The 12177-nt window shown below is 36.0% G+C and overlaps 1 protein-coding gene across 5 annotated transcripts in view; it reads left to right on the top strand.

Moving 5' to 3' along the window:
• The window catches only part of SYT7 (synaptotagmin 7), a 243219-nt gene that overhangs the window by 216821 nt on the left and 14221 nt on the right, over window positions 1-12177 (top strand). For all 5 annotated transcript variants that reach the window (XM_039344301.1, XM_039344302.1, XM_039344304.1 and 2 more), the window contains one exon: window positions 10979-11249. In XM_039344301.1, coding sequence (XP_039200235.1) covers window positions 10979-11249 — 271 coding nt within the window. The remainder of the gene's footprint in view (window positions 1-10978; window positions 11250-12177) is intronic.

Here is a 12177-nt window from a genome sequence, read left to right as displayed (position 1 = left end):
ACTCGGTCTGTAAAAGGTTTGCCATCACTGTTCTGGAACCAGGATGCCCTGTGCAAATTCCTATGTACCGTGATATAATTAAGCAAATTCAATCCTGTTTCCTCCATAGTTAAACATACCATCCTCTGTTATGCCAAAATAGTAGCATTGAAAATAGGCTTTTTATCTTTAATGGCTGGATGACACTATGAAAGTATTCTAGGCCACTAATGTGGAAGTAGACTAAGTCAGGAACTTCAAAGAGATCCATTTTAGCCTGTTCCTTGTTCTGCCTCTCACAATGCAATACTCTCCAGGAGTTTTCTTGCAAGAAACATTCCTATGGACAGTTGACTTATCTTTTTTAAGTAAGATGGCTAGATGCCAGAAAGGAGTGGGCAGATTTTAATCAAGTCTATATTAAATTGCATTCTTTAAAGAAGGGAGGGGAAGTTTCAAAACGCGCAGATAGGGCATGGTGGTAGGTTGCAGTGGCAAATGTAGCAGGCTTTTCAAGTTTTCAAACTAGTATAAATAAGCAGATGTTTACAAGCCTAAGAGCTTGGGGATACATAAAAGCTAGGGGATCCATGTATCTCACAACACAGAAATATTTTTAATTAAGTACATAGGATTTATATTTCCAAAAACAGAATTCACAAATGCTTGTCTTTTTATGTACCTTTCCCAGAGGCATGGTAGTTTTTGTTTATACAATAGTTTTAAATAAACAATGATTTTATACATAACTTTCCAAGTGCATACTGATCGATAACCATAAACATTCTTTGCTGGGAGTGAGGATGGCACTAAATTCCATTTATTACAACTGGGTGCACTTTGGCAAATCACAGCATTTTGACAGAGAAGACATCACCAAAGTTATCTGTTACATTACTATCCAGTATGGACTTACTTTCTGCACAGAAACATGTTGCAATAAAATTAATGTATAGTTCTCTAATAAAGATGTTGCACACCTCCTTTTCATTAGTACATGTGGTTTCAGTAATGCTTATGTGCCTTTTAAAACTCTGTTCCCCCAGATTTACAACCTATTAATGGGGCTGATAGAAAAAGCTGTGAAGAACAAGGACCTTTAGGGTAGCTATATTTCTTGCTTTCCAGAGGCTAGGGGTTTTTTGGTTGTTGTTGTTTTTTAGGCATTATCAGAAGAGCATCCTCTGTCTGAATAGCTATAAACCTGTCTAGTCCAAGTTCAGTTAGTGATCAAAAACTGAGTTGCCCATCAGTGGAGATTACCAGGTAAGAATTCTTCTCACTATGGAGAGATAGGCCTGTTTTTTGAGTAGGTAAATGTTTATCTACATCTATAAATTGACACATCTGTGATTTTTGCAAACATGCATTCCTCCCTCTCTTTCTTTCTTTCTTTCTTTCTTTCTTTCTTTCTTTCTTTCTTTCTCTTCCTTTTTATTTTTCTTTCTTTTTTTTCTTTCTTTCTCTTTCATTCTTTTTCTCCCTGCCTTCCTTCCTTTCTTTCTTTTTCTGTCTTTCTTTCTTTTTCTTCCTTTCTTTCTCTTTTTCTTCCTCCTTCCTTTCTTTTTCTTTCTTTTTTTCTTTCTTTTTCTTTTTCTCTTTTTCTTTGTTTCTTTCTTCTTTTCTTTTTTTTCCCTTTAATATCCTAACCCTACTTCTGGGCTTTCATATCTCCTAAATTCTTCACTCAGTTTCTCCATGAATTACAATATTTCTCTATTTTACATTACATCATTACATTTACATTATATTCATTCCAGCCCAACCTCCCCCCCCCTTGTGTAACTTGTATTACAACACTGTGAATCATGACCTTTTAAAATGTCCTGAATATTTCGGATTTAATAAGGTAATGAATAAGGAGATTGTATCTCACTGGGGAGCTGAGTAAATTCTGTGATGTTTTGCATTTTAGGCCTAAAAACTATGCATCCCCATTTACTTTGAATTGTCACATTTTGTAAGATGAGTTGCCATATAAATATTGGCCATAAATCAATAAAATAAATAAACTGTCCAGTTGCTCAGACAAACCTATCCATGGTTGTCAATAGTAGTAAAGACTTTACATACCCAAGAGCTATTTGCTAATGAAAGAAAGACTTTCATGTTTCAGCTACTAGGTTATGAATAGTTAAGTAACATAAACTGAGATTCAGTTTTGGGATCTTACTACAGTAAATGCCAAGGAATGTACAAGCCAGTCCATTATTTGAAGCCAAAGCTTCAAAGCTACCACCCAGATTTCAAGAATTATGGGAAGGCTGTGAAAGTAACAACAAAAGAGAAGATATATTGAATGCTATCCCACTCCTCAATCTAAAGCTGTGTAAGTCCCCTAGTGCTATCAAATCAACCACAACTACCACAAAATAAAGAATTCTGAAGTCAAAATCACAAACACCAGGTTACAGGAGGAGTAAGAGGATGAAGCACAAATAAAATTTGGTTGAGAGTTTGAAGCCAGTAACTTCAAGAATCTGTGAATTTTCAAGTGAAGTGGAAATGCTATTTAAGTCTCATGGCATTTCATCTCTATCAGGCTAATTAGCCTTCTGTGCTACAAACTATTTATTAGCATCGGTTTTGCTGAGTAAGAATGAAATAGCATCTCTGCCATGGACAGATAGCCTAACAAGGTTCGAGTCATCTTCTTCTGTCTCTGATGATTCCATGACAAAGTGCGTCCATGCTGCCATATTAGTTCTTTAGAAGGGGACTTGGAAACGTGAGGAGCAACTTTCAGGAAGATTTATTTAATTGATTCTCTGAACCCTCCTGAAGCAAGACTATGGCTCAGAGCCAGGGCCCCAACCCCCATTCCAACTGACAAGCTCCTTGGACAAAACCAAAGTCATGGTCAAAAATCCAAGATAAACTGTTTTTCATTTCTACTAAGCGGGACATGTCAGAGTTCAACTCTGTCCTGCTACCTTCTCATGAGATTTATATTTAGAGCAAACACAAAGAAATAACTCAAAGAACCTAGGAGCAAGATTTGGCAAAAATGCATAGCAGAAAAGTTCGCTAAGAGGGAGAAGGGAGAAAAGTCTCTGGAGAATTCAAAAAAAAAATCCTTAGAATAGCTTCACTTAAAACAGTGTTTCTCAACCTTGACAATTTTAAGGCATGTGGACTTCAACTCCCAGAATTCCACAGCCAGCATTGCTGGCTGTGGAATTCTGGGAGTTGAAGTCCACATGCCTTAAAATTGTCAAGGTTGAGAAACACTGACTTAAAATGTTGGACACCATTTTAAAAAATGAAAAGGATTTTTTTCTTAGGGGAAGGCATGAAATGTAAGAACCCAACAGAAAGTATTATTGCAACCATTGGCTGCATTTTATTTATTCATAACCATAAGAGAAAGTTTATACGTGCTACCTAACTCTTCTACATCCCAAAGTCACAACTAACCAAATATTGTCTGCAGCTTGATTAGTTTTGATAAACTTTGCTTGATCATTTTTAATAATGTATGGTAACTCTTGTTGTAATCTATTTGCTGTTAAGAACTTTGTGTCAATGTTAATCAGTCAGATTGCATCATAATTAGCATATGGGTATGATCTTTACCTGATTTTGGTATAATTGCAACATAAGCCTGAATAAATGTCTCTGATAATATTTCCTTATCAAGTATCTCATTATAAAATTGACAAAGTTTTGGCAACAAAAGATCTATAAATGTTTTATACTACTCTATAGGGAATCCATTTAATCCTGGTGTTTTACCACTTGCTATTCATAAAATTATTTGTTTAAAGATAATGAGGGAAATAAAAATTGTTTTAGATATCATCTAAGTGTGGTAAGTGTACATTGCTTAGAAAGGCCTCTATATCCTCATCCAATATATTTTAAAGTTTGATATATAGTTCTAAATAGAATTTTAGAAATTTACAATTTAAATCTTTTTAAATTTTATACATTTCATTTCTTTCAATGCTAATAATTGGAATCATTGCCCTATCTTTCTTTTGTTTGAAATGATGAGACAAAATCTTGCTAGGTCTTTCACCATTCTCCTAATATCTCTGTCATAAACATGTTTATATGAAATCTGTCTTCAGTAATATGATAGTATTTAGTTCATATTTCTTCTGTATTTCTATGTACAAGAAGGAGATGGGCATCTGTGCCCATAAATGTTTAATTCATCTTTCAAATTATTCTCCCTTTTATTTTTAATCTTATTTTTACATGATGCATAAGCAATTATTTGATGAATATAACATTTTTATGCTTCCCTTTCAAAAATTGGGCACTTGATGTTTCTGAATTCAAATCAAACTATTTCGATGTCTCTACCTGCATTTGTTGTACAAATTCTTTATAATTCAATAAGGAAATCTTGAAATAACAATTTCTCAACATCTTGACTGGTTTCTGAAACACAGTTTAAAATAATTGCACCATAGACTGATAGATAACAAACATCAATACTGCATTCTTGAATTTGATGATAGAAAGTCAATGTTATTTTAAAATAATAATCAAACTTTAAAAAATTCTGCTGCCACTTGAATAAAATATGTGTTCTCTTTGAGTTAGATATCTCAAATGCCAAGGGTCTACCAAAACCGTACATATAGATCTTAATTGTTTCCCTACTAATGACTGAGAGGGTTTTGTACATGTATTTCTATCCAGCTCAGGATCCAATATTTCGTTAAAAATCTCCTATTACCACTTAATCATAAATGCACCCATTGAAGTGTCAAAACTTTGATAAAATGTAACAGGAGAGTCTCACTTAGCTATATAAACATTAACCATAGCTATTACAGTCCCTGCTATTTTAGCACATATAATTAAATAAGGCCCATTTAGATCAGTAATATGTTGTAGATCAGCTGGAAATCCTGTTCAAACCAAAATAGCCACATCTTTAGCTATCATCGAAGTATCTGTGAAATAAACTTGTCCCACTCAATCCTTCATTAATAGAGATACTGTTCCATTGGATGAGTCTTTTATAGATAAGCAATACCTGTGCTTAAATTACTATAAATATGCTAAAATTACATTTTTTATCCTAGATTCCCATAGCCCATAATGTAAAATACTAACTTCATCCATTAATTTTATTTTTTGTCCACTTATTAATATTTTCCCAAAACCAGATTATTTTATAACCTGTACCATTTAACAAATCTCTAAAATGGACTTTTAAAAATATTTATCATATTTTCTAATATTGCTTACAGAATCATGGGAACTCAAATTACTATTCAAATAGCATTGTATTATATATCGAGAGAATCTTTACTTAAAAGAAAAAATGTGATTATGTGTAAGAAAATAGAATTGCTAAAAAGTAATATTCTTATAAAAAATGAAAAGAGAAAGAAAGAAAGAAAGAAAGAAAGAAAGAAAGAAAGAAAGAAAGAAATGCATGACTTCTTCTTCTTATAAGACTTCTCTTATTACAAATAAATATACAGAACAGTTTGCAAACCAATCATTTTAACTCAGATGCTAAGTATGGAGATAAAGACTAAAGTTGGCAATATGCCCAGACTCATTATCAACAAATTAACAAGAGTAGGGGGGGGGACTTTAAAAGTTCTCAAATGAGGATTTCCTTCCCCCCCCCCCCATTGTTCCTTGGGCAAACTCACAATTCTCCCTTAGCAATTCTATAAAGTGAAACACAATAAGACTTATCAACCAGAAGATAAAGGCCTCTGCATTCACAGTGTTATCAAATCTGTGAGTCTGATATTGATTATTAATGCAGAATGGAGTGGGAAAGCTCATGAGCTATTATAGCTGTGGTACTCTAGCAAACTTTGAACTTTTATAAACAATCTTCAGTTTCTCTGAAAAGACCTTGGTAAAATCAGGATAGATTGATATGTTACTTTGTCTAGAACCCCATGTCAGTGGAGATTTTTCTGATTCCTGGCAAAATATGTATAAAATCTCATCTCTTGTGGTAACCTGAAGGAACTGCATAAGAAAGGTATTTGAACTAGCTCCAATCTTCTGTCTTGTTAAAGGAATGGCATACACTTGTTCAAACTTGACTAGAAAGGCCATTCCCAAAGAGAAGAGCTTTCGGAAAAAAATGCTCCATATAATTCAGGTTTGATTGAGTTGGAGGATTTTCAATGCTGGTCTCACACAAATTTTTCCTGTGCAGTTGTGATTCTAAATAAGCAATTCATTTAGTCAATATATTAAGACTGGCTTGAGTTATGATACTGTAGGTTTGTAATCAATTTTCATATCTAACCATTTTATTTCTTGCCTTCATTTTAAATCATAAGCTCAGCCAGATCTTTCTGGATTGGCTTCAAGACTTGTACTTAGGATCTCTTTTTAACAAGTCAGTAGAAGAATCTTCCTCATCCTCTACCACTTTTCCTGGCTCAGCAGATGGTGACGCAGTTGAAATTAGATCAGCTCTTGACCGCTGGGATTTAGCTGCCATGGCAATAGCTTGTTAAAAACAAAATAATATATGAAGACAAATTAGTTCATTTGCAGAGAACATTCTTATGATTATTTCTAAACCTCATACTACTATTCTGCTGTTGATGCAAAATATAGATGTCTTTTTAGCAAAATAGCACGATACTTTATTCACTGGTTCAAACTGGAACTGATACCAACAGGTAAAAATTGGATTATTCATTCCTTTGAATATAAATTCCATATCCGCACCAGATCAATTAAATATTTAGGTGCGTATTGTCAACCCTCACAGATAAACTAGACAGTAAACAGGGCTAGGTGAACTAATTATATTTAATTGTTAGGATACATTAACACAATCTTGCAAGTCTGAAAGTACAAACTTCCTGCCACCATTTTTAACTGGGTGGTTCTTTCCTAAGTTTCTTTCTCTGACTTTTAAGCCATTAGCTGTTCCTGCTTCTCTTGTCTGATGGTTTCCTAGGCAGCATCTCTTCCCCTCTTTCCTCAAGGTCATCCATGTATTCCATTGAAGATATATACCAGTGGTTCTCAACCTTTTTAATGCCACGACCCCCAACCGGGCATAAGTCGAGGACTACTCAACCGGTCGTAAGTCGAGGACTACTCAACTGGTGCAGCACCGTTTGCAGAATGGGACTTTTGGCGGGCTCAGCAGGGCAGAGACAGCCTGGACAATTCCTATTGGCTTTTGAAAGCCAATAGAATTAGACTCTATTCAAGAGAGTCTATTCTATTGGCTTTCAAAAGCCAATAGAATAAAAGGGAGTAGCACAGCCAAGGAAAAGGGGGAAAAATGGCGGACTGCGTTGTTTGGCGACTCGCGTGAAATGGTCGTTTGACCCCAAATGTGGTCCCGACCCACAGGTTGAGAACCACTGGTATATACCAAAGGATATAAATCAGTTAGCAATGTGTAAGATAAAACACAGAGAGAGGTTTCTTCAAATATCCATAAATGGGAGTCATTAAACCTTACTCTTTGGGGAAAGGTGAATGCTCTCAGATTGTTCCCAGATTAATTAATGTCCAAGTGTATAAGCATGCTTGTGCTGTTTGAACCAGATATCCGTGATCTGAAATCAAAACCCTTTGCAAAATTGAATCAAATGATTTCCTGCATCATTCCTGTCCCCAAGTCTAACACTGCCAGTCATGGCTGTTTCTGCTTGGCTGACAACTTTTGGATTAAAATCATCCAGTATGTAAACAATGACTTTTGGGGATACTTGTTCCTTTTTTTTCAAAAGTGGCATAGAAATTTTCTATTTCAAGTTCCATTGCATCAGTTGTCGGTGCCTAGGCTTGGACAATTGTGATTTTGAAGGGCTCGACATAATTTGAATGGTTATGATTTAACTGTTTGGATAAGTTCCTTGCTTGTGATAAATACCACTCCATTCATTGTCCTGGTATAATGTCCCAAGTAATAGATAGTGAATTCATCAAACTAGAAATAACCATTGTCTATTCATTGTAGCTCACTGATGCCAAGAAGGTTGATTTTCTGGCTATTTCCTGTTTGATTATAGTATATCCAATTTATGCTGCCTCATTCCTTGGACATTCCATGTTGCTTTCTGGATTTGCTTTCTTGTTTTCACCAGGGGCTGCATCAGCAGCTGGGATTCCTGCTAGATTTGGTGGAGGCATATCATTCATGCCTCGACCACTTACTGTGGGCCCTTGCTCTTTCCCAATACTTGTTGGGTACCTTCTGGCCTAAGGATTTTACCATATCTGATTCATTTGAGAGCTTTTCCATAAATTTTTCTTGGCAAAGTTTTTTTGCAAATTAAGTTGCAGGTCTTTCTCAATCCTGCCCATTTATCCAAGCTTGGGACCAGCATGCAAGTGTATAGCTGTATAACATAAATGCTTATGTTATATTTGGGAGGAAGGTGCAGTTAGAATCCAGTGACTTTTAAAAAGAGTATTTTATCTGCTCCCACTTAAGTATCTGTTTATGCATGTAGTGATAAATAACTCCAGGAAAAAAAGAAGCATAGATTTCTTTTTTTACATCTCTCCAAATTCCTTCCCTCTTCCTTGTTTTTTTACCTTCAGTTCAATGTGGACTCTTGATAACTGCCTGGACATATCCCTGTAGTTTTCTTTAAAAGGTTTTTAGGAAATGTGTTGCCCTTGCCTGCTTCCTAAGGCTGAGAGAGGGTGACTAGCCTAAGGTCTCCCAGCTGGCTTCATGTCTAAGGTAGAACTAGCACTCATGCTCTGCCAATTTTTAGCCTGATGCCTAAACTATAACACTCAACTGTCTGTCTCCCTAATGCTTCCCTGAAATTAAAAGAAGAAGGATGGAATGTTGCTTAACAGTTTCTAGAGGTTTAAAGCCACCTTACTTCTTTCCTTGGCTTCCCTAGAAGGAAGAGTGTGATGCTAAATTAGAATGTGTGTAATTAAATTAACACACAATTAATTTAAACACTATTATAAAAAGAGTGAGGATGAATGGAATATAGAAATTGGTACTGTATAAAGAAAATTATAGAATATTTAATGGGTGATATATAAGTTAGAATACTGAGTAAAAATTGACCATAGTGCTATAGCTGTTGCAGATTAGTCAAGGGGTGTATCCAGTACATTGTCTACTCTTATTTTGTGGAATCAATTTCAGCAGTGCAGTAGTTTTATTTGTAGTAATCCTTTACAAACTACCTTTAGCCATACAATTTGAATCATTCTGTCTTGGACAGAAAAGTTCTTCCACAAGACCAAAATGGGAATATTTCCTTAGTGCAGAAAATTACTTGAGGGCTGAATGTAAAGGAAAAAGTAAATACTAAAAATGTCTTAATTAACATTAGCGATAACACAGAAAACACATGAGCAGGGATAGAAATATGGATTGAGCTGAACAGAATTACTAAAGAATTGAAACAGGGGCCTTTCAAGAGCAGAGTCAGCAGCCTTGAAGGCAAGAAGAGATTTGAAAGTCTTAAGACTTGTAGTAGTATGAGTAAACAGAGCCAGCAACAGTATTCTGGTTGACAGACATACATTGTTCATGTCCCTTTTAATATCTTCCTTTAATCCCCCCCCCCTTTTTTTAAAAAAAATAATAAAGTTGTAGTTTAGGTGCTGCCCGCTGAGCATGTACATCTTATTTTTTTCTATTTTCACTTAAACAGAGGATACCATCTGCAAAAAAAAATAGTACTTACTGCAAACTGTTTTTAGAATCAGAGCAGCTGAAGCAAATGCTATTGTATTTCTGATAGTATCATGAATTTCAATCAATCAGTCAATCAGAATAGAGCTGGAAGGGACCTTGGGGGTCTTCTAGTTCAACCCACTGCTCAAGCAAGAGATCCTGTACCATTTCAGACAAGTGACTGTCCAGTCTCTTCTTAAAAATATCCAGTGATGAAGCACCCACAGCTTCTGAAGGCAAGCTGTCCCAATGGTTAATTGTCCTCACTGTTAAGAAGTTTCTCCTTAATTCCAGGCACATGTTCAGAACATTTCCTCTGATCAGGATTCATCAGTGGGTTTATATTTTTATTTACTGATATTTTAATTATAGAGAATGTAAAAACAGTTGCAAAACATGGAATCTCAACAGGTAGGGAAAAGATAATCTTAGCTTGTTGAGTCATTGAAACTAATGCACAATGGACAGCTAAAACCTTTAAGTCCAAGTTCTGAAATTATTTGTCTGCACCAGTGAAAAATAAGCAGGAGAAACAGCACCACCATCTGTTTGTGTGTTATGAGAGAGAATTGTGCTACACAATTGTTTATTTATTATTATTTTGACAATTCATGCAGCATGGGAAATTGCAGACTGCAAATAAATAAAATGAAATCAAACTGAAAATGCTGTAGGTAAATGGAGAGCGCTTCCTGTTCTTGATCCAACCTCGGGGGGCTTATAGTGAAGTCATGAATGATACGGGAGGTGAAAAGTGAGTCACTTCACAAGGAGGCTGGAACAGTAGCTGCTGACAGTGGGACAAAGTCTTTTTGAGCTTTTCAACTTCACACCCTACTAATGAGTACCCAAGTTACACTGTTCTTAATAGAATATTTCCTGTCCCCCAGGCTTACTCCCAGTTGGGTCGGTGATTAAATAGAGCTTATGTTAACAGCATATCTCCTCTCTGTATTTATTTCCCAATGCTCTTTCCTTTCAACACTGCTTATACTTGGACAGGGTTTTTTTTAGTGTTGTTTCTCACCTAAGGACATCAGACAGCTTGGAAATGTCTCAAACTCTCAGAATCAAAGAGCTGCAGGAATTTCTTCTCTTTTGACTGTGAGGGAGCTAGGATGAAGCTGACTGTAAAAGAAAATGTTCTTTTGGAGTAATAAAATATAAAGCATAACATTATCATTACCTTATTAAAGGTAATGAACCATGAGAAATATGTTCTTATCAGTTGCTCATGTTTAACCTACAGGAGATCTCTATTAGCTAGCAGAGCAAATTCCTCTGAGGGTTCTTGTGTTAAAACTTAATTGGATACAGAAGATAAACATCACATACCAGACCTTCACAGCTATGTCTTTCTCCTGTTCTCTTGCACTATAGCTTTCCCCTGGATCTGAGGATGATGAGGGACATGACAGCTCCAGCCGAGAGAATCTGGGCCGCATCCAATTTAGTGTTGGCTATAATTTCCAGGAATCGACTCTCACTGTCAAAATACTGAAAGCTCAGGAGCTGCCAGCCAAGGATTTCAGTGGCACAAGTGACCCTTTTGTCAAAATTTATCTCCTGCCAGATAAAAAGCACAAACTGGAGACAAAGGTGAAAAGGAAGAACTTAAATCCACATTGGAATGAGACCTTTCTTTTTGAAGGTAGGTAAGAAGGTCTAAGATTCTGATTACTGAAGTCAAGGCTTTGCTAAATAAATCTGTCTCATAGTTAGGTTTTCAGCCTCTCAAGCATGGTAGTGGTCTTCATTTCCCAAACTTAAAGACAAGTAACATAGTTGAAAGAAAACTGCTGACACGCAGGAAACTTGATTGTGAATAGAAAAAGACAGTGTGGTCAGAGGAGGACTGATTAACTGTGGCAATCCTTTTGTCCTAGAAGGAATGTTTCAAAGTTGAACATTTTAACATTTTGGGGAGGTGCCACTCTTCTCCAGATGGGACAGAAAGAAAGGGTGGACAATGTTCATCACTCTTCTTGCCTTTTTTCACCAGGCTAGTGTAACTATTTCTGAAGAACACAAACATGTTTGAAGGCTTTAGAGTTTACACACCCAGGGTTTCTCCTAATGACCACACCATAATCCACCTCCTTTTATCTCTACTAATATTCTAGCATGGGAGAGTTAAAAGCTCTCACAAAATGAATATGTTCACTGAAGAAAAGAAAAACATAAGCATTGCCATGGTGGATCAGACCACTGGCCCATCTTTTCCAGCAGTCCATTCTCAATGTTAATCAACCAATCACAAAAGAAAGCCCACTAGTCTCCCAGCAGAAGGTCTTTAGAGACAGTCCTATTACCATCAAAACTAACAGCCCTTCATCCCATAACTTCCCTGAATTGGTCCAACACGTTTTTGAAGACAACCACTGCTGGTAACCAGGATTCGCATCTCTTGGTAGTAAATTCCAAAATTGCATTTCTAGTCCCAATTTCCAACTTCATTTCTGGAACACATTGGGTGTGTTGTCTGCCATTTACAAAATGTTATAACAGTTAGTAAAAGGAGGAGCTGTTGTGCTGCCAAACTCTCTTTCCTTTGTTGCTATTAAAAGCCTATGACTACA

The sequence above is a fragment of the Crotalus tigris genome, unplaced genomic scaffold, assembly GCF_016545835.1.
Source record: "Crotalus tigris isolate CLP2741 ecotype Arizona unplaced genomic scaffold, ASM1654583v1 scf7180000017899.1852299, whole genome shotgun sequence".
Taxonomy (NCBI): domain Eukaryota; kingdom Metazoa; phylum Chordata; class Lepidosauria; order Squamata; family Viperidae; genus Crotalus; species Crotalus tigris.
The sequence above is the reverse complement of the archived record's forward strand: the minus strand, read 5'-3'. Positions and strand labels throughout refer to the sequence as shown.